At 43.4% G+C, this 23,023-nt stretch overlaps 1 protein-coding gene across 1 annotated transcript in view; it reads left to right on the forward strand.

Annotated features, from left to right (window-relative positions):
• Positions 1-23,023, forward strand: part of cfap54 (cilia and flagella associated 54) — a 450,427-nt gene that overhangs the window by 279,059 nt on the left and 148,345 nt on the right. The window contains exons 49-51 of the mRNA XM_072562407.1: positions 5,444-5,494; positions 9,498-9,681; positions 19,928-20,073. Of these exons, the coding sequence (XP_072418508.1) occupies positions 5,444-5,494; positions 9,498-9,681; positions 19,928-20,073 (381 nt within the window). The remainder of the gene's footprint in view (positions 1-5,443; positions 5,495-9,497; positions 9,682-19,927; positions 20,074-23,023) is intronic.

The following is a 23,023-nucleotide window of genomic DNA, read 5'->3' on the forward strand; positions in this document are numbered from 1 at the left end:
CTTTTTCAAGTTGTGATAATAATCAAAGTCCATCTCCCCAGTTTACATAAAAATCCCATAAGACAATTTGGAGATTGCTTGTGTAGCTCTGGCAGACATAACACTGTCGAGATTTCTATTCATGGAAATTTTCTATGCTAAATCCAACTGTGCCATTTGCCCATATTACAACAATAACTGCATGTTAACAATTAATCAGCTTGATAAATATAATTTCTTCTCTATTATGAATCCCTTAGTCTCCAGGAAGACTCTTTCTCATGGATGTTAAGGTAAAGTGAGATGTCAGTGAGGGCTGTGGGTTCACAGACGATTAATGAACTTAGTTTTACAAGCTCTCCTGCATTCAAAATTAGATTAGATTACTTACAGTGTGGAAACAGGCCCTTCAGCCCAACAAGTCCACACCGCCCCGCCGAAGCGCAACCCACCCATACATTTACCCCTTACCTAACACTACGGGCAATTTAGCATGGCCAATTCACCTGACCTGCACATTTTTGGACTGTGGGAGGAAACTGGAGCACCCAGAGAAAAACCCCACACAGACACGGGGAGAATGTGCAAACTCCACACAGTCAGTCGCCTGAGGCAGGAATTGAACCCAGGTCCCTGGCGCTGTGAGGCAGCAGTGCTAACCACTGTGCCACCGTGCCACCCACAATGTATAAGAGCCAGTGTTAGACTGGAGTGGATAAAGTTAAAAATCACACAACACCAGGTTATAGTCCAAGAGGTTTATTTGGAAGCACTAGCTTTCTGAGCACTGCTCCTTCTTCAGGTGTCTGTGGAGTAGGACCATAAAATATAGAATTTATAGCAAAAGATTACGGTGTAATGCAAGTAAAATGAGATATTTAACAAACTTCATTTGTTATTAAGGCTTTCATCTTTTAGAGGTATGGGGTATAAGCCTTTGAGAGGGTCCACACACACTGTCTCACATGCACACACTCACACCTTCTCTCTTCTCTCTCTCTTGCTCTGTCTCTCTCTCTCTCTCTCTCTCTCTCTCTCTCTCTCTCTCTCTCTCTCTCTCTCATGCATTGCCAATATTATTCTCGGATCTTAACACAGCATTTGTAAGTTGTCTTACCTCCAGCACTTTAGAGAAGCCTAAGTTTTTCATTCAATAACAGTATATTTTTTGATTTGATTTTTACTGTCACATGTACAGTGAAAAATTTTGTTTTGCATGCAGTACAGGCAGATCATGCATAAGGGTAATAGACTAGAGAAAGGAATATAATGTTATGACTGCACAGAGGTGCACAAAGAGTGAGGTCAACAGTTAATTTGAAATTTGAAAGTTTCATTCAGAAGTCTAAGAACAGCGCGGAAGAAACTGTTTTGTGTTTAAGCTTTTGTACCTTTTGCTCTGCCGAAGAGCTTGGAAGCGCTTATAAGTGGGGTGGGAGGTGTCTTTGAATATGTTTGCGCCTTTTCGAGCCAGCAAAAAGTATAGACAGTGTCATGGATGGGCGGTTGGCCTGCGTGATGGACTGGGCTGTGTTCATAACTCTGTAGTTTTTTACAGTCTTGGGCAGAGTGGTTGCCATACCAACCAATGATGCATCTGGATAGAATTTTTTTATGCTGCATCTCTAAAAATGGTTAAGAGTCTGTATTTCCTTAGCTTCTTGAGGAAGAGGAGGCATTGTTGTGCTTTCTTGACAGTCACATGTCAACATGGGTGGATCAGGACAGATTGTTGGTGATCACCATTCAAAGGAATTTGATCTTTCAACCACCTTCACCTCAGCTCCATTGATGTAGATAGGGGCGTGCCCTCCACCTTGCTTCCTGAGGTCAATGATCAGCTCTTTTGTTTTGCTGACATTGAATGAGAGATTGTTATCTTTACACCATGTTATCAAGTATTCTATCGCTTTCCTGTATTCCATCTCATCATTGTTTGAGATCCGGTTTACAGAAATATTGTTGTCAGCGAACTTGAGTTAGAATGGAATTTGGTCACACATTCATGAGTGTGCAGGGAGGTGTGGAAGGAGCTGAATATGCAGCTTTATGGGGTGCTGGTGTTGAGGATTATTTTGGAGGAGGTGTTGTTGCCTATCCTCACTATGGTCTGTGGGTCAGGAGGTCGAAGATCCAGTTGCAGAAAGCGGAGCAAAGACCAAGTCCCAGAGTTTGGAGATTAGCTTGGGTGCAATTATAATGTTGAAGGCAGAGCAGTACTCAATAAGTAGGAGCCTGACTTGGATATCCTCATTATCCCTTGTTCCAGGGATGTATGTTGGGCCTGGGGAATGGCATCTGCTGTTGTGACAGTAGCTCATTTGCAAGGAATCAAGGGAGGCTGTGAGACTAGAGCTGATATGAGCCATGACTAACCTCTTGAAGTACTTCATAATTATGGAGGTCAGGGCTTTTGTGCAGTAGTCATTCGGCATGCTGCATGCATTTTCTTTGGCACCAAGATGATGGTGGTCTTCTTGAAGCAGGTGGGGACTTTTAGGTCATAACAAGAAAAGGTTAAATATGTCAGCAAATACTCCTGCCAGCTGGTGTGCACAGGATCTGAGTGCACCATTGGGGACTCCATCTGGACTTGTCAGTTTCCATGGGTTCAATCTCAAAAACACCGATCTGATGTCTGCAGTTGTGACTGAGGGAACTGGTGCATCCAGGGCTGTCTGGGCAGGTGACAACATTTCACTGACTTTCTATTTGAAGTGAGCATAAAATGCATTGAGAACATCACGGGAGGGCTGTATTTTTGTTTGCTATTTTGCTCTGCTTCACTTTGTAGCCCGTTAACGTCATGTAGGCCTTGCCAAAAATGGTGGGTGTTTGGTTAGTTTGGGAATCTAGCTTAGTCCGGTTTTGTCTCTTGGTGTCTCTGATGGACTTTTAGAGGTCATATCTGGGTATCCTGTAAAAGTCAGGGTTGTCTGACATGAACACCACACAGCTGAGCTTTCTATTCATTCATGTTTTCTGGTTAGGGAACATTCTGATTGACTTCTTTGGCACTCAGTCTTCTATATACTTGTTAATGAAGTCTGTAACAATACTCATGTATGTTGACCACTGAGTTCTTGAATATGGACCAGTCCACAGATTATAAGCAGTCCTGTGAGAGTTCTTCCACTGCCTCAGAGCTTCTATGTTGTGTACTGGGTCCTCCCATTTCAATTTCTGCTTGTAAACCGGGAGGTGGAACACATCGTTGTGATCTGATTTTTCACAGTGGAGATGGGGTATGGAGTGGAAGGCATCTTTGATGGTTGTGTAGCAATGGTCACGGATGTTTGGCCCTCTGGTGGGATGGGGATTTACTCTAGTATAGTTTAGCATCAGATCTCAATTCTCAAGAACCCAAATTCGTTTGCCATGAGCTGAGCTAATCCACTGGATTTGGTGGGGTACCTCCACCAATATCAGCATTTAGGTATCAATTACTTCTGAGATATGGGAATTGAGAGATATTTTCTGACATTTTACTATGATTTTTAATTGAAAATATTAGATTTGAAAAAGTTCAGCATGATTTTGTTGAGCACCTTTGTCTTCCTGGTTTTCAGAACAAATCCTGTGCTTTCATGGACTTTGGTGAAAAATAAGTCAACTATCTGTTAAGTGCTTCATAGTGAGTACTATCTTATGCATTGTCAGCATGTTGTGGTTTAATTACAGAAGTGGTCCTTGTCTTGATTTAGGTTGAAAAATTTACAATCTGTATGATACCTTCTTACCATTTCTGGGCAGCTTGTCAGTAGGAAGCCGCAGCGTTGCTACATGAAATATTAAGAATAGTGTGGGTGAATCTCACAGGTTGACTTGACTGCTGTATTGACAGTGACAAAGAACTGTGGAGGAGCCAATTTGTCATACTCTTATTTGCAATTGCCATGCAGAAAGCAGATGACCCTTTTGTGAACCGAGATGGGTAACCATATCACTACAGCACCTTAAAGGATGTTTGATTTACTGAGTCAAATGCCCTGTGAGATTGAAGAGACCCATGTACAAATAGATGTTCTGTTCTCTATATTTTGCCTGAAGTTGGTGTGCTATTATTTGTTTATCTGGCAAGTTGGATGCCACAGAGGAACAATGGAAGAATTTCCTCTGCAATTAGTGAAAGTTGATTAAGGAGTAATCTAGCTAAGATTTCACAGTGTTCTGCCCCTGTAATTACTATAGTTTGACTTGTGTCCTTTCTATGAATAATGCAATCATCATAATGTCTGAAATGTCACTTGGATTTTCTTCATTCTGCCCGAGCTTCACAAATGTGTCATCTCTTCTATGCAGGGATATTATCAGAACCAGAAACTTTGTTTTTCATCTGGTTGGTAGCATCTATTATTTCACTGAGCAAGAAGTCATCAGCTCACTTCTTACTGAAGGTGCCGGGAGGTACTTCATTTCTGGTATATAACAACAGTAGAAGTGTTACAAAGTGCTCTTTCTAGTGAGTGTTGACATAGGGTGGCACAGTGGCCCAATGGTTAGCACTGCTGCCTCACAGCACCAGAGTCCCAGGTTCGATTCCAGCCTTGGGCAACTGTCTGTGTGGAGTTTGCACATTCTCCCCGTGTCTGCGTGGGTTTCCTCCGGGTGCTCCAGTTTCCTCCCACAGTCCAAAGATGTGCAGGTCAGGTGTATTGGCCATGCTAAATTGCCCGTAGTGTTAGGTGCATCAATCAGTGGGAAATGGGTCTGGGTGGGTTACTCTTCGGAGGGTCGGTGTGGACTGGTTGGGCCGAAGGGCCTGTTTCCACACTGTAGGGAATCTAACCTCATCTAATCTTTTTCAGGAGAGACTTTCTATCTTTGAATTTTACTAGTGTTAGTCTGTGTTGAGGGTCTGCAGACTGCTTAGACTGCATAGAAAAGGCGTGCATGTCAACAAACAATTGAATTTCTTCACTACTCCCTGTCCATAATTATTTATTCAAATGCCGCCTTCTTTTTTAAACTTGCATTTTGGAGGCATGGTAGATGAACTATTCTTTTTCTGTGGAGTTTGAAACCAGTTGCCAGGTTTGGAATGCTGTCTATTAGTCAATGAGTTTACGTACACTACATGTACACCACTGTCATCAAACCAACTTTTGTGAGTTTTATTAACATGTTCTAGGATTATTTTAGGGTCTTTTCACAAATTCATTTCTAATGACAATCCCAACTGTGTGAATTCTGCATTCTCTTTGATTTTCCTTTCCATAAGTCTGTCTAGCCACCTCTATGTTCTTTAATTTGTCTGTTTTCATTAGAGCTCACAGTCTACTGTCTATCTCTTTGCACTCTCTTTCTTTTTCTGTTTCATGTGACATAAGGTTGATATCTTGTATAGAAATTATAGAAATGTTAGTCTTCCATGTTATAATGTTCATATTGAAATTGAAGAGTCTTCTTCAATAAGATGGACTCCATGAAGCCAATTGAAAATGTAAAATATTTTCCTTTGTAGGTTCACATAAGATTTGATCAATCAAGAGCTCTCTTGACTGAGAATTTGCTGGTAAGAAATAATCCACATTACTGAGGTAGAACTTGATTTTCCTATGATAGATCACAAATTTATTTTGCTCTTGGAAGATTGTAAAGCTGGGATAGCAGCATGTGTTATCCATCACTGCTGGTTCAAGTCCTTAAGAATTTCTTGATGGCCAGACCAAGCAGGAGAGTCAGGTCAGCTTTTTTGGGTTTAAGGACGCATTATTCTTCATGGTGTTAACTCCTAATGTACTTGCTATATTAAGTTTACTTTTGCAAGTTATGGTGTGATTTGAATTTCATATTTTGGGACTCTTTTGCCCTGTACTGTAACTACTACACTACCCAGGTTCAATGAATTAGCAAGAGTGAATTAGAAATAGCGACCTGCAATATTGGAGCATTGGGAGGTATTCGAGGATGGTGTGTCAGAGGATTCAGAGTAAATGTGTCATACAAAGATGGGTGGAATACTCAAATTTACATGGTGTCTAGATCAATGAGCATGCCATGTAAGATGAGGCAGAAATGGAAAGATTTTGTGAGATATCAAGAAATAAGTACTGCAGATCGCAAAGAGGAATATTGAAAGGGCAGGAGTACAATCCAAATGGAAATAACAAAGACAAAGTGAGTGCATGAAAGAATATCAATAAACAGAACTAAGGAGAACCTATGAAGAATAAGAGGATACATTTAAGAGTAAGAATCATGGGTTATCTATTGGTCTTTTTTATGTAGAGGTGGAAGATCTGACTGTGGTTCTGAATAAATGCTTTGAATTTGTCTTCACAAAATAGGGAGGTGATGTAGGAATTGTATTTGGGGAGGAGGTTTGTGACATATTAGATATGATGAACGTGGGGAATGTTAAAGGAATTAGACCCATGAAAATGGCTAAACAACAGGATCAGATGAAACGTACTCCAGGCTGTTACAAAAAGTCAAGTTGGAAATAGCATTTTCTAAATATTATAAATATCTAAAGATGAAAAAAGTGTAGGGATATGACAAGTGTGTGGGGCTGTGGTCAAATATGAATTGTTCCTGTGGGAGCAGTGCTAACATGATGGATTAAATGGTCTTTTTGTGCTGCAACAATTCAATGATTCTATGAGTTTAGAGGGCTTTGTCAATATGGCATTCAACTTTTCTCTATCATTTTATTTTGAGCAGAGAGCCAACTTGATGATGTTTTTCTTCAGATCATCAACTGGTATCAAAAAGAGTTTGTTTGGAACTCAAATCAGAATTCCACTTGCTATGACCAGAGAATGTTGTGAAACAAACAAAATATATTTGATGTTCCAATCTATAACACCCTCAGATCGATAAACATATTAACATAATGTCTGGCTGTCCTTGCTCTTAGCAAAGTTATAAATCATGCAACACCAGGTCATAGTCCAACAGGTTTATTTGGAAGTACTAGCTTTTGGAGCGCTGCTCCTCCATCAATTGGTTGTGGAGTATAAGATCGAAAGACACAGAATTTATAGCAAAAGTTTACAGTGTGATGTAACTGAAGTTTTATAATGAAAAGGACCTGGATTGTTTGTTAAGTCTCTCATCTTTTAGAATGACCACGTTGATTTCAGTTCTTGCATATGTAAATCCCAGAACATTTTTAAAGTTACATTCTCAAGTAAACTTCTTCAATTGGTGCCATGTGGTTCCAGATAATGCATTGAAGGTGTGAGGTGCCCTGTGTGAGGCTGTCTGTGTCCCAATGTTCAGACTGATTCCATTTCTAAAAAAGACATTTACGGAATCTTACATGGATTCATGCAGTTTTTGAGCAATATAAAATGTAATTCTGCAAGTACAAATTCACCCCACAAACATATATGTGCGCGGATAAGGGGAGTGGTATGAGTGTCTGTGAGAGAGAGTGTGTATGTGTGTGAGTGTAAAGGGATATCGGTCTGTGAGAGGGTGTGTGTGTGGCTGAGAATGTGGGAATGTGTGAGCATATTAGAGAAAGCTTGTGTATGAGAGAGGCTTTGTGTGAGTGCATGGGTGTGTAGGGATGTCTGTGTGTAGTGCAATGGGGTCACCTGTAGTATGACATGAACCCAGCACCCACTTGAAAACATCCTCATGGGTACCGAACTTGGCTATCAGCCTCTGCTAGGTCACTTTGCGTCGTTGCCTGTCCTGAAGTCCACCTTGGAGGATGGTCACCCGAAGGTCTGAGGTCGAATGTCTCGGACCGCTGAAGTGTTCTCCAACTGGGAGGGAACACTCCTGTCTGTTGATTGTTGTGCGGTATCCATTCATCCATTGCCCTGGGCTCTGCTCGGTCCCGCCAAAGTACCATGCCTCAGGGCATCCTTGCAGTGTATGACATAGACAATGTTGGCCAAGTCACATGAGTAATGATGGTATCCATGTTGACACTCTGACATGTCTTGCAGCGTCTGCTGTGACAGGGTTGTATGGTGTTGTCCTGAAAACTGAGCAGTTTGCTGTGAACAATGATCTGTTTGAGGTTTGGTGACTGATTAAAGGCAAGAAGTGGAAGCACAGGGAAGGTCTTGGTGAGGTGCTCATCCTCATTGATAATGTGTTGCAGGCTGCGAAGAACATGACATGACACCTATTGTTAAAGTTTACTTGAGAATATAACTTTTTTAAAGTTCTGGGATTTACATATGAAAGGACTGAAACCAACATGGTCATTGTAAAAGATGAGAGACTTACTAAATAATCCAGGTCTTTTTCATGATATAATTTCAGTTACATCACACTGTAAACTTTTGCTATAAATTCTGTGTCTTATGATCTAATACTCCACAACCACTTGATGGAGGAGCAGCGTTCCAAAAGCTAGTACCATAAAATAAACCTGTTGAACTATAACCTAGACTTTTAACTTTGTACCTCCCAGTCCAACACTGGCACCTCTAAACCATGACTTGTGCTTGGCAATGTGTTTATATGTTAAATGTTAATCGATTGTGCCAATTTAATGAATATGTCATTGTTTTTTTTTCAATTCACTCACTCGTGAGATGTGGGTGTCATTGATTGGGCCAGTATCTTTTGCCTATTCCCAGTTGTCTTTGAGAAGTTGGTGTGAGCTGCCTTCTTGAACCACTGTAGTCTACATGCTGTAGGTTGTCCCACAATGCCCCTTAGGGAAGGATTTTCAGGATTTTGACCCAGTGAACTGACGGAATGCTGATATATATGTGACAGGCTTGGAGAGGAACTTGCAATTTGTGGTGTTCCAACTGTCCTTCTCGATGGAAATGGTCACTGATTTGGAAGGTGTCCTGCAAGGATTTTTGTTGAATTTCTGCGGTGCATCTTGTAGATTGTAGATACTGCTGCTACTGAGCATCGGTGAAGAAGGGAATCACAAATGGTGCTGAACATTGCATAATTATCAGTAGACATCCCCACTTCTGATCTTATGATGGAGGGAAGGTCATCGATGAAGCAGCTGAGGATGGTTGAGCCTCGGACACTACTCTGAGGAACTCCTGCAGATATGTCCTGGAGCTGAGATAACTGACTTCCAATTTCCCACAAGCATCTTCCATGTATGACTCTGACCAATGGAAAATTTGTCCTCTGATACCCATTAATTCCAGTTTTTCTGGGTTTATTAAGAATTAAACTTTCAAGCTAACAAACAAGATTCAATGGCATGACCATACTAGATTGGCCATTAACTATTCTAGGCAATTACCCAAATAAGGCAGTCAAGATTTTGCAATATTTTTGTTGCATTATAGTTGTTCATTCCAATAGAAAACTAAATCACCACTTTGGAGCTCCTGATTCATAGTTACATAAAACCCCAGGACATTCAGCCCAACTGGTTTATGCTATTGCTTAGACTCCCATTTGAGCATCCTCCCACTCTAGTTATCAGCTCCTAACCTGTCCCTATATCCCTTTATTTCTTTGTCCCTCGTGCATGTAAAAAAGTAACACTCCGTACTCCGTGGCCTGTGATGAATTGTGCATGGATTTACTATGTTGCTGTAATACTAAATCATCCTATTGTTAATTCACAGGCAGTTGAGTATTTACTCAAGATACCTTTACCTTCCAACTTAGAAAAACTTTATGGTCCTTATCTTGTGAAGAAATTTGAGCTTGGCCGGACCTATCTTGCCATCAAACTTGCTGAAACTATCAACCACATCCCAGAAAAGGCATCAATTCAATGTTCAACTGATTCAACCAGTTCACATGGAGGTAATTTTGTGTAATATATACAATAGTATTTTTAATACTTGCTTAGTAACTATTATGTAGAATTACATTTTTGCAGCACAGAAGCTGGCTATTTTGCATTCAAGTGTATGTCAGTAATTATGCTGCACACAAGCCACCTCCCATTCTGGTTAGAGACACTGGCCCAGATTTTTGACTCAGGTCTCCAATTCCTGAAAGTCGAGCCTTCCTCTGAAGCCCATGCCTGCCAAATTTAATCTCTTAGAGATGTGGGTGGGGTGCCATTTTGCGAGCTGTATTGTTGTGTGGGTGTTGAGGTGGACTAGTTAGAAGGCCTACCTCAGTTCTTGAAGAGAGCAACATAAGTGTGTGCTTATACTGCCAAACCTTATGCATTACATCTGTCCCACCAATCTCTCTTCCCACCTCCCCTCCCTCATCATTCCCCAATGCATTATGCCCATATGTCACTTCCTACCTCTGTGCTCCCATCAGGTCTCATCTGTGGCGTATTGCAACAATGCTGTCCGTCCCACTCATTGCCCCACGTCACATCACACCTCCATGCCCCTGTCATGCTGGCTTACCACCACTGTGGTCCTTACCTGCTCAGTCAAATCCCGTCTCTGCACCCCCCCCCCCCCCCCACCCCACCCCCGGATCCTCCATACCCACTTCCCCAGTATTTAATATGATACCTCAGAAGCTATTGAAATGGACATAAAAACCTTTCTGAAAATCTAATAGCTTTGTCACTTATGCATACCGTTTTGAAAAAAAAACTTTCACTCATCAAACCCATTCCAAATTTAAAAGAGTAGTCAAGTGGAACAAATGAGTTGCGGGTTATTTGGATGGTTGTAGAAACCCTCGCCAGTTCTGCTGAGCTTAGGGAACACCACTTGAGTGAAGGCAATTGTATAGCCTCACTCAGGACATATTCTGATCAGAAGGACTCTAGGTCAGCCCACACAAAACCCCAAAACAAAGCCAAGCCTTGGCCAAATGGTTAAAGTTTTCTTCAGGATCCAGGCCAGCAAAAGGTCCCACTAAACTTAAACTGAGTTAGAGAATTGATAGGTTGGTGTACAAGAGTGTGCACACCTTGGAAAGTCCAGCTATATCTGGTTGGAACAGTTAAATTATTTAGCTACATCTAAATCAGAACCAATCAAAATATTGGAGCTTCGGTCTTTGCTTGGGCTGATGTATTATTATAGAAACATCATACATAACCTGGCCTGCATCATGGTACCTTTGGGTCAACCCTTTAAAAAAAGGGATCAGCCTTGCAAATGGTTATATAACCAAGCCATAATTTTCAGGAAGGTGAAGAAACAGCTCACATCCTCTCAGGTGTTGGCACACTATGACCCTGAGCGAGATCTGGTATCCCTGTACAGCATTAGCTCATTGGTGGCCCTGTGGACAGTTGAGAGTGTGGTACTGGATAAGCACAGCAGGTCAGGCAGCATCCAGGGCCCAGTGGAGAGGAAAACCCAATAGCATATCCATTAAGACTTTTGCTAATGTAGAGCATAAATATGCCCACTTAGAGAAGGGAGGGTTGGTGGTCATATTTGGAGTCAGGAGGTTCCACCAATATCTTTGCGGATGAAAATTTGTAAGATTAATGCACTGCAAACTCCTGCTAGGTTTACTTAAATAGCTTCAGGCCAAATTCAGCAATGGGCTCCATTACCCAGTGCATATAATTACTATCGGGGAGGCCAAGTAGCAAATTTGGATGCATTGAGCTACCTCCTCCTGATAGAAACACCAGTGGTACTGGAAGAGTCTGTAATGGTTTTAAATTTTCTGCACACAATTCCAGTCACAGCTGACAATATCAGACTTTGAATGCAGAAATATCCAGTCCTGGCAAAACTGCAACAGCTGGTAGTGATGGGGGATGCCAAAGGGCCACCCCAACCAGAATTGAAATCTTTTTGGACCTGGAAAGATCAAATCACAGTAGAGGACGGCATATTATTATGGGGAGCAAGAGTGCTTATCCCGAGCAAAGGTCATGCCCATTTCCTGGCTGAACTCCACCAGGAGAAAATGAGGGCTGCAGATGCTGGAGATCAGAGTCAAGAGTGTAGTGCTGGAAAAGCTCAGCAGGTCAGGCAGCATCTGAGGAGCAGGAGAATCAACGTTTTGGGCATAAGCCCTTCCTCAGGAAGCCCTTCATCTTCAGGGGTTTCCAAACTGAAGATGTTGGCAAGAATTTATTTCTGGTGGCCAGGCTTGGATGCAAATATAGCTGCATTAGTGGGGCAGTGCCCAAGTACCAACAAAGAGAAGAATTACTGCCAGTAGCTCCTCACATTCGTGGGAATAGATGGGTAAACCCTGGATGCAGTTACATGTTGACTATACAGGTCCTTTCATGGGCTCAATATTCTTATTCAATTTTGGATGCCCACTTGAAGTGGCTGGACGTGTAGAGTTCATTTGTCAAACATATACACAATGATAGAAAAACAGCTGACATGTTTTACAATACACGGATTCCCGGAAGAGTTGGTCACAGATAATGGGCCATCGTTTATGAGCAGGGAATTTGAGTATTTGCTAAAGTTGAATGCCATTCGACGTATAAGGATAGCTGCATACCATCCATCATCCAATGGTCTGGCAGAAACGGCAGTCCAAACTTTGAAAGTAGACATAAAGAAACAGCTGACAGCTTCACTCAGCACCTATTTGATTAGAGCACCACCCCTCATGCAAATATAGGGATAGTTGCGGCAGAATTTCTAATGGGGAGAAGACTACACTCTGAGTTAAATCTGATCTTGCCGGATCTGGGGCAGAGGATGTAATGGCATCTGGAATGTCATTGCTGGACACAAGATTCCACTCAGCGAGAGAAACGGTTTACGTCAGGGGCTGAAGTTTGGTGTAGCAACCACAGGAATGGTCCTGCATGGGTAAGAGACTTGGTCAATGTGAGGTCAGGTCTAGTGACGTGTAAACTTTGGGTAGGTGCAACGGTCCTGAACAAGCATGAAGACCATATGAAAACTGGAAATGGTGCTGGAGCAAAACGTGTCCAGCTCCTTGACAGTCTTTCTGATTGTTCAGGAATCCATGGGTTCTCCCTCTCCATCAAGCATTGAAGGTACCTCAGAATCTGAGATGGACATGGTGGATGTCACTGCTTCGATGCCTTTGCTACCTGAATAATAGAATTAATTTCTTTTGAGACACCCTGGGCACAAGAGGTGAGCTATTGTGTGTTACATATTGCTTATATCAGAGGAACTTGAGTCGGTACTAAAATGCCCCAGGAGGAGCTACAAAAAAAGAACCAGTCCATGTCCTTGGACTTAGAGGGGGATGGTTGTAGTGATTGTAATTTCAACCAGGTGGACCTCATAGAATATGAGTTCCTTGATTGGGGCTGGTAACTTGGTCCAATCAGGAAGCTCTGGCAGACCGATAAGAACAGGGTCAGCTCCCAGCCCAACTGCTTGTTCTGTGGCGCTGTGGAGTCCGTGGACCATGTATATATTGGGTGTGGGCGTTTGCACTCCCTTTTTGATTTTCTTAAGAACCTTCTCCTCCGTTTCTGGCTGCACTTCAGTCCCACGCTCCTGATTTTCGGGCACCCGGTACGGAGGAGGGAGGGCAGGTCCGAGGACCTCCTCGTGGGTCTGCTCCTGGGCCTGGCCAAACTGGCCATCAACAGGTCCAGGCAGCGGGCCGTGGAGGGGGTCGTTAGGGCCGACTGCCTGCCCCTCTTCCGGGGTTACGTTAGAGCCCGGGTGTCCTTGGAGAAGGAGCACGCAGTATCCACCGACACCCTGGAGTCGTTCAGGGAGAGGTGGGCGCCGCAGGGAGTGGAGTGCATCATTTCTCCCTCCAACTCTATTTTGATTTAGTCCCTACCCTCCCCTTCACTGTTTTGCTCACACAGCATTGCCCTGTGGTTTGAAGGGCAGTGCTTGTCACTGGCCACGCGGGTATTTTTCATATCTTCCTGGTGGTGGAAATTGAATAAAGATTTGTGCACTTTGTGTCTTTCACTGTGTCGCACATCTACACACACGCACACACACCATGGGTGCTGGGGAATAAAAATAAGCACTACCGCAGTTAGGCGGTAGTGTGGGGATAAGGAAAAAATAAAAAAAAAAAATAAAAATAAACAGGAGTGTCAACATGACATTCTGGCTTAGTTGGTCAAAGTACTAGCTTGCTAAACAGTGAAATTTGGGGTTCAAATCCTAGGAAAAAAAAAAAAAAAAAATAAACTGGGTGGATCACTGGCCACTCAGGTGTTTTGCCTTTTGGGATTTGGACCATTTTAAAAAAAAAAAAAAGAACAGGGTCAGCTCCCAGCCCAACTGCTTGTTCTGTGGCGCTGTGGAGTCAGTGGACCATGTATATATTGGGTGTGGGCGTTTGCACTCCCTTTTTGATTTTCTTAAGAACCTTCTCCTCTGTTTCTGGCTGCACTTCAGTCCCACGCTCCTGATTTTCGGGCACCCGGTACGGAGGAGGGAGGGCAGGTCCGAGGACCTCCTCGTGGGTCTGCTCCTGGGCCTGGCCAAACTGGCCATCAACAGGTCCAGGCAGCGGGCCGTGGAGGGGGTCGTTAGGGCCGACTGCCTGCCCCTCTTCCGGGGTTACGTTAGAGCCCGGGTGTCCTTGGAGAAGGAGCACGCGGTATCCACCGACACCCTGGAGTCGTTCAGGGAGAGGTGGGCGCCGCAGGGAGTGGAGTGCATCATTTCTCCCTCCAACTCTATTTTGATTTAGTCCCTACCCTCCCCTTCACTGTTTTGCTCACACAGCATTGCCCTGTGGTTTGAAGGGCAGTGCTTGTCACTGGCCACTCGGGTGTCTTTCCTATCTTCCTGGTGGTGGAAATTGAATAAAGATTCGTGCACTTTGTGTCTTTTCACTGTGTCTCACACCTGCACACACACACACACTATGGGTGCTGGGGAATAAAAATAAGCACTACCGCACTTAGGCGGTAGTGTGGGGAAAAAAAAAGAAAAAAAAAAAGAAAATAATAAAAAAAAAATAAAAACAGGAGTGTACCCCTCTTCTGCGGTTATGTTAGAAAAAAAAAGAAAAAAAAAAGAACAGGGTCAGCTCCCAGCCCAACTGCTTGTTCTGTGGCGCTGTGGAGTCCGTGGACCATGTATATATTGGGTGTGGGCGTTTGCACTCCCTTTTTGATTTCCTCAAAAACCTTCTCCTCTGTTTCTGGCTGCACTTCAGTCCCACGCTCCTGATCTTCGGGCACCCGGTACGGAGGAGGGAGGGCAGGTCCGAAGACCTCCTCGTGGGTCTGCTCCTGGGCCTGGCCAAACTGGCCATCAACAGGTCCAGGCAGCGGGCCGTGGAGGGGGTCGTTAGGGCCGACTGCCTGCCCCTCTTCCGGGGTTACGTTAGAGCCCGGGTGTCCTTGGAGAAGGAGCACGCGGTGTCCACCGACACCCTGGAGTCGTTCAGGGAGAGGTGGGCGCCACAGGGAGTGGAGTGCATCATTTCTCCCTCCAATTCTATTTTGATTTAGTCCCTACCCTCCCCTTCACTGTTTTGATCACATAGCATTGCCCTGTGGTTTGAAGGGCAGTGCTTGTAACTGGCCACTCGGGTGTTATTCATATCTTCCTGGTGGTGGAAATTGAATAAAGATTCGTACACTTTGTGTCTTTTCACTGTGTCTCACACCTGCACACACACACCATGGGTGCAGGGGATAAAAATAAGCACTACCGCACTTAGGCGGTAGTGTGGGGGTTAAATAAAAAAGGGGGGAAAAAAAAAGAACAGGGTCAGAAAGGTTTGGGTCCTGGCTTTGCTGCTCCTCTCCCTTGTAAAATTGCTGTTGTATACAGCTGTAAATGTTAACTGTTTTTTGTAAACTGTTTTGTAGTTGTTTAATAAAATAATAAAAAAGAACAGGGTCAGACATCCTGCTCACTCTGAGGGAAATGGATCAGTGTCAAGGACTCCATTTTGTGTCAGAGAGAGGACTGACTCTGAGCTGGCTGTCCACATACAGTGTGTTTCTGCTGTTGTTGGCTCCTGTTTGTTTTTGGAGGAAACCTGAATCCTAAACTGTGTGAACCATATTGTCAGTTTGTTAACTGGTATTTCTTTCTGTTGAGGACTGACTTCTAAACTGGCTGATTTAAACAGTCAATGTATTACAGGTATAACTCAGTTCTCATTAGGGAACTACTGTTTCACTGGCTGATTACACCCCATGTGTTACTCTTTTCTCCTTTATTTTGAGAAAAAGGACAATGTTGACTTTGTGGCAGGCTGAGACCTTGCACTCTGGTTTTCTTTGTTTTTTTTAATGTGTTTTCACTTTTTTGGTGTTTGGACTGAGCCCTTGTGAGAAAATACACCTTTCCAGATGATCAAGTCCTGTATGGGTTGGCCTGGCCCTTTGTGGGTGACTAGGCCTCTGTAAAGACTGAACACCTGTATGTATGTGTGAGTGTGTGCGCTGGGAGGTGAGAAAATCCTGGAGTGGACGCAACCCCTGTGAGTTAACTGCACCTTTACAAGGTACTGTGTTCCTGTGAGTGAGTCTGGTTCTTTGGATGGATCAGGCCTCTGCAGAGACTGAACACCTATGTGTGTGTGCGCGCTGTGGACACTGCCTTTGGGAGTGGACCAAACCCTATGAGTTAACTGCAGCTTCACAATGTACTGTGTTTCTGTGAGTGGGCCTGGTTCTTTGTGGATGGACCAGGCCTCTATGGAGACTGAATACCTGTGTGTGTGCTGTGGGGTGTGCCTTTGCTGCCATTGGGCTTGGACTCTGCCTTGGTATTGGAAACTGTATTGTGAGGATTTTATGAATTCAGCTACTGTATGTGGGTTTTGTGATTGTGTTTGAGTGCAGGTCAGAATGGGTTAGTCAGGATGTGGGAGCTGGGGGTCGATGAATGGCCTTGAGGAAAGTGGGCTGAGGTGGGGTAGGGGCCAAGGGGCTAGGCAGCTGAGAGCGTGCCTGGTGGAAAGCTGGTCAGGGGAGGGGCAACTGGTACGCAAGCTGGCTGGGGACCAGAGGGTTGATGATTGGCCTGGAGGAGCCTGTCAGTATGTGAGGTGGGCAGGGTCAGGCAGCTGATCGCGTCCTCACAGGAAAACTGGTATAGGGCAGGCCGGTCAGTACACTGGGAGGCTGAGCCAGGTGGTCGACTGACCAGGGGAGGACCAGTCAGTATGTGAGGAGGCTGGGAAACGGGCAGCCGATGGCTGGTCTGTGGCAATGCTGGCCAGGGGAAAGGGTCAGTCAGTACGCAGGGCAACCGGGTGCTGGAAGGCTTGACAGCCTGATTGTAGGAAAGCAGGTCGGGGTGGTTTGGTTAGGATGTGGAGTGACCGGGAGCTGGTGGCAGATGTCAGTCCTGGAGGAAAGTGGGCTGGGGAGGGTCAGTCAGTGCATAATGCAGCCAGAGACTGGAAGGCCAACAACCAGCTCGTAGGAAAGCGGCCCTGGGTAGTCCGGTCAGTACGCTGGGTTTCTGGGAGCTGGATAGTTGACGACTAGCCTGGAGGAAAGCAGGCCTGGGGAGGGTCAGTCAGTCCGCAGGGTGGCTGGAGACTGAAGGCCAAGGACAGTCGATCAGTATGTGGTATGGACTGGTGTCAGGTGATTTTTAAAAAAAATACGAATGTTAGGTCTGTGTTCTATGCACTGTTTCTCATTTAATTGCCCTATATTATCTGTGTTTGTTACTGTTACCTTTGACTGAAAGTGGGATTTGAGGTTTGTCCTCCTCTCCCTGGAAACTAGCTGAATGGTTGGGTTTGGGGTTTGGCTTTGCTGCCACTTCCCCTGTATATAGTGTTTTTTTAAAACTGTATTTTGCACTGGTTAATAAAGTTTTAAAAAAAACAGTCGGGTCAGACATGCTGTTCACTCTGGGAGCTGGCATTAAGGAAGCTGGATTGGTGTCCAGGACAGTCTATTTTGTGTTGGGGAGGGGACTGATTCTGTGCTGGTTGGGCCACAGTCAGTGTGTTGCTGCTGCTGTTGGTTTCTGCTTTTTTGGAGGAAACCTGATTCCTGAACAGGCTGGATTATTTAGCCAGTATGTTCACTGGTATTCCTTTTTTTTTGAGGACTGATTTTTAAACTGGCTGATTGTAACAGTCAGCGTTACAGGTGTAACTCAGTTCCCATTAGGGGACTGTTGTTTCGCTAACTAGTTACAGCCTGTATTTTACTCTGTTCTTTTCTTAAAGACAAAGAGAAAAATGTTGATTTTGTGGCAGGGCATAGCCCTTGCACTCTAGTTTTTTTTTTGTATGTGTCTTCATTGTCGTTTTCGGTGTTTGGATGGAGCCCTTGTAAGAAAATATATCTATCTAGATGAGCTGTTCCTGTGGGTAGGCCTGACCCTCTGTCTCGGCCTCTGCAAAGATTCTGTGCGCTGGGAGATGAACACTTGCTGCATCCTGGAGTTTGGGAGTATACCCTGCCTTTGAGAGTGGATCAAACCCCTGTGAGTTAACTGCACCTTTACAATGGGTGGAAGTGAAGACTGCAGATGCTAGCGATCAGAGTCAAGATTAGAGTGGTGCTGGAAAAGCACAGCAGGTCAGGCAGCATCCGAGGAGCCCGAAAATCGACATTTTGGGCAAGATCCATTAATCAGGAATAAGGCTGGGAGCCTGAGGAGTGGAGAGATAAATGGGTGGGGGTTGGGGCTGGGGGAAAAGTAAGGGAACAGTGTGTACTGTTCCTGTTTGGTTTTGGAGGAAACCTGATTACTGAACTGGATGAACCATATAGCCAGTTTGTTAACTGGTATTCCTTTTTATTGATGACTGATTTTTTAAACTGGCTGATTTAAACAGTCAATGTGTTATAGGTGTAACTTGGTTCTCATTAGGGAACTGTTGATTCACTGGTTGGTTACAGTCTGTGTGTTTCTCTTTTCTCCTTTTTTTTGAAAAGGACTGTTGATTTTTGCGGCAGGCCTTAGCCCTTGCACTCTGGTTTGCTTTGTCTCACATTTTTTGGTGTTTGGACTGAGCCCTTGTGAGAAAATACATATTTCCAGATGAGCTGATCCTGTATGGGTAGGCATTTTGTGGCATTTTCCCTGTCTGTCTCCTCTCACCCCCAACTCCCCACCCACCCCACTGCTGTTATCCTGCAATGTGGCTGGTGTGTTATCCGCTGATTAGATTCTTAGAACACTGTGTTAACAGCAGACTGGACAAGGTGTTCCAGATATTACTATTAAACCCTTCAGCAGTCAAAGGATTTTTGGTCATGGGACGACTAAGAAGTTTGTTTCTATCCCTCTGGCCAAAAATCTATCACAGTCATAGGAAATGTGCAGCACAGACACAGACCCTTCAGTCAATCTTGTCTGTGCTGACCAGAGACCCTAAATTAATCTAATTCCATTTGCCAGCACTTGGCCTTTATCCCTCTGAACCCTTCCTATTCATATACTCATCCACGTGCCTGTTTACATTTTATAATTGTACTAGCCTCCACCATTTCTGGCATCTCATTCCATACACACACCACCCTCTGTGTGAAAAAGTTGTCCCTGAGGTCCGTTTAAAATCTTCCCCCTCTCACCCTAAACCTATGCCCTCTAGTTATGGACTCCCCCACCCCAGGGAAAAGACCTTGTCTATTTACCCTATCCATGCTCCTCATGATTTTATAAACCTCTATCAGGTCACCCCTCAGCCTTCGCCGCTCCAGGGAAAACAGCCCTAACCTATTAAATCTTTCGACATTACAAAGTTAATGTGTTGTTAGCACTTAATTTCAAGAGCTTGTTTTGTTAGCATTCCTTCTGGGGGAGACATACATTTTGCTGCTATTTTTGTGGACATTGCAGTTAATAAACATTAATGAAAGGGATGAGATTCCAGTAGGATGGTGTCTAAGCTCTGACCTTTGTGGTTGTCATTGGAACATTGAAGAAAAGGATCTCCTCATTTTCCCCCTATCATTTCACAAAGTATCACCTAGACAGGTGACGAAACGTCTGCAACACAAATTCCCAGCTCGGCGAACAGAACCACAACAACGAGCACCCAAGCTACAAATCTTCTCCCAAACTTTGAACAAAGTATCATGACTTGAGAAAAATACAGTGAATTATAATTCTTATTACTCAGCAAAATGTTATTTGTCTTGTTAATGTTTAGTTGTTGTGAATCATTTAAGTGCTCTTGTGGTTATAATATATCTATGATTTATTTCTCTTAACATGTCAAGGTAAACTACTTCTGTTCCATATTGCAGATGAAAAATTTATAGATCTGGATACTGATGCGAATATTATGACTGAATTAGATCGTGCACTGGAAACCACAAGAACATGCCAACCACTTAAAAAGGAACTGGACATTTATTCCTTAAGATACACCCTAAATCTGCCCCAGTTGAAGGTAATTATACACAATAATAAGTGGTAGAAATATTTACAGCTAGGTGTTAATCTACAAATAGATTAATTGGTTGAATTATGTCAAACCAAATGACATCAAAATCTTTGAGATGTCCAGTTTATTTTTAGCTCATTGTTATGACTCAGTTATGGAGGCCATTGCTGATAATGAGGCCCCACTGTCCCACAAGTAATTGTAATATTGCAAACATCCAATTAACTCAACAAACTGTACAATTTGCTTGACTGATTTGATTTGGGACAAAAGTAATTCGCACCAGGTTTCACCAGTAGTAGAAAAATAATCATATATTGTAAACAAACGTATTCTGGCAAGTAAAATTGGATTACTAATTTACTATCCTTCAACTGAAACTATACCCTTTTAAATCCCCAAACACATACATTTAATTACAAACAGTCAAACAAAAGACGGATTGTTTCTCACAAATATTATAGAGTGAAAAAGTATAGACGGGGGAAAACAAAATTTTGTATATCAAAAGTCCTGGCTGCATAGTCGATCTGTGATTCAGTGGCTGATTGGCTGGACCTAGATCTTTTCTTGTAATAGAATCCTTTCTTTTGAGTCTATAGGTCTTAATTTCCTTTGACTCAAAACAGAAGGAAGGAAGAGAGAGGTTTTCTATTTGCTGGCTTTGGACATTTCTGGCTGTAGTGCTCACTCAGGTGCATGACTCACTGCAATTAGATGGATCTGAGGACTGCATCAGGCAGTTCTCCTTGTGCTGCTTTATTTCATAATGTAGCAACGTCACTGCACCAAAAGCAACAAAATCTTGAGGGACTTCAATATGCTGCTGGACTGGGAAAGTCAGGTTGGAAATGGATCATAAGAAAAAGGAATTTCTGTGATGCTTTTTTTGGAGCAGCATGTGGTTGAGCCCACCAGGAAAGAGGCAATTTTGGATTTGGTGACGTGTATTGAGGCAGACTTGATTAAGGAGCTTAAGGTCAAGAAATGTAAAGGTAAATACAAATGCATGAGGGAGTTGCTGCGTAGATTGATTGGAAGGGGACCCTAGTAAGGAAGACAGTGGAGCACCTAATTATGGGTTTCTGTGGGTAGATCAGAAGGCAAAGCAGAAATTCATCCCAAGGAAGAGGAAACATCCAAGTGAAGGATAAGTCAACCATGGCTCACAGAGAAATCAGTGATAGTAAAAAAGGAAAAGAAAAAGCATACAGTGCGGTGAAGATTGGTGGGAAGCCAGATGATTCTAAGCCTTTTAAAATGAGTAGACGTAACTTTAAGAAAAAAGCAATAATGGGGGAGAAGATGAAATACAAGGATAAGCTACTGAGTAATATAAAAGATTACATGAGGCAAGAGTGGACAGTAGACTGCTGCAAAGTGAAGCTTGATCTCAGGAGGCTGAAAGCTGAAGGTGGATAAATCACCCGAACTGGGTAAGACATGCTAGAAATCTGAAGGAGATAACAGAGGAAATTCTAGAGATATTGGTGGTGATCTTTCAGGAATCACAGGTCAGGGAGGATCCCAGAGGACTGGAAAATGGCTAAAGTAATAGCCTGTTTAAGAAGGGCAGGAAGCAGAAGACAGGAAACTATCTGGGCTGGTTAGCCTGACCTGAGTCATTGGTAAGATTTTACAATTTGTTAATAAGGATAGGATTACAGAGGACTTGGTCATGCCTGGAAAATTTGTGAGAAATCTTTGAGGTAATGAGCAAGTTAGATAAAGGAGAACCAGTGGGCATGATCTATTTGGACTTCCAGAAGGTCTTTGATAAGATGCCGTACTGGACGCTGCTTAATAAGATAAGACCCCTGGTATTAGGGGCAAAGTATTGGCATGGATAGAGGATTGACTTACTGGCAGAAAGCAGAGAGTGGGTATAAAGGAATCTTTTTCATTGGCAGGCAGTTAGTCATGGACTTCTGCTGGGGTCAGTGTTGGGACTACAGCTATTTACATTATACATTAACAATCTGGACAAAGGAATTAAGTTTGCACATGACACAAAGATAGGTTGATTGAAAGGTTGTTAAAGAAACAGGAAAGCTGCAGAAGGCGAGGTGAGGGGTCAAAGAACAGCAGATGGAATACAGTGTAGAAAAAGTGCTTTCTAAAAGGGGATAGGCTTTGGAAATCTGAAGCACAAAGGGACTTTGGACTTCTACTTCTCAAGGTTAACATGCAGGTTTAGTTGGTAGTTAGGAAGGCAAATGCAATGTTTACATCCATTTCAAGAGAGCTAGACCACAACTGCAGACATATGCTATATAAGGCAGTGGTAAGACTGCAGTTGGAATATTGTGAGCAGGTTTGATCCCTGTATCTAAACAAGGATGTTGTGATCTTGGAGGAGGTCCAAAGGAAGTTCACGAGAATGATCTGAGATGAAGGGCTTGTCATAAAGGGAGAAATTGAGGACTCTAGGTCTGTACACCATAAAATTTAGAAGGATGAGGGGGGATCTCATTGAAGCTTACAGAATATTAAGAGGCCTGGATAGAATGGATGTAGAGAAGAAGTTTCCACTAGGAGGAAGGACTAGGACCTGGGAGCACAGCCTCAGGTCTAGGGACCTTTCGAACTGCGATGAGGAGGAATGTCTTCAGCTAGAGGTTGGTGAATCTGTGGAATTCATTCCCACAGACGGCAGTGGAGGACAATCATTTAGTCTAAGACAGACAGGTTCTTGATTAGTAAAGAATCAAAAGTTACTGGGAGAAAGCAGAAGAGTGCGGTTGAGAAACATTAGCCACAATCAAATGGCAGAGCAGAACTGATGTGCTGACTCTGCTTCTACTTCTATATTCTTGCAAAGCTAAAAATGTACACCACTTGATTTTCAAGTAGCAAACATTTCTAGGCATTTAGCTATTTAGCAGTGACTGACTTCTCTTCCAGTTTATAGTTGAAAAGGAAAGAAATGTGGTCTCTATCGCATATTGTGGTTTTT

Source organism: Chiloscyllium punctatum, chromosome 44, assembly GCF_047496795.1.
Source record: "Chiloscyllium punctatum isolate Juve2018m chromosome 44, sChiPun1.3, whole genome shotgun sequence".
NCBI classification, from domain to species: domain Eukaryota; kingdom Metazoa; phylum Chordata; class Chondrichthyes; order Orectolobiformes; family Hemiscylliidae; genus Chiloscyllium; species Chiloscyllium punctatum.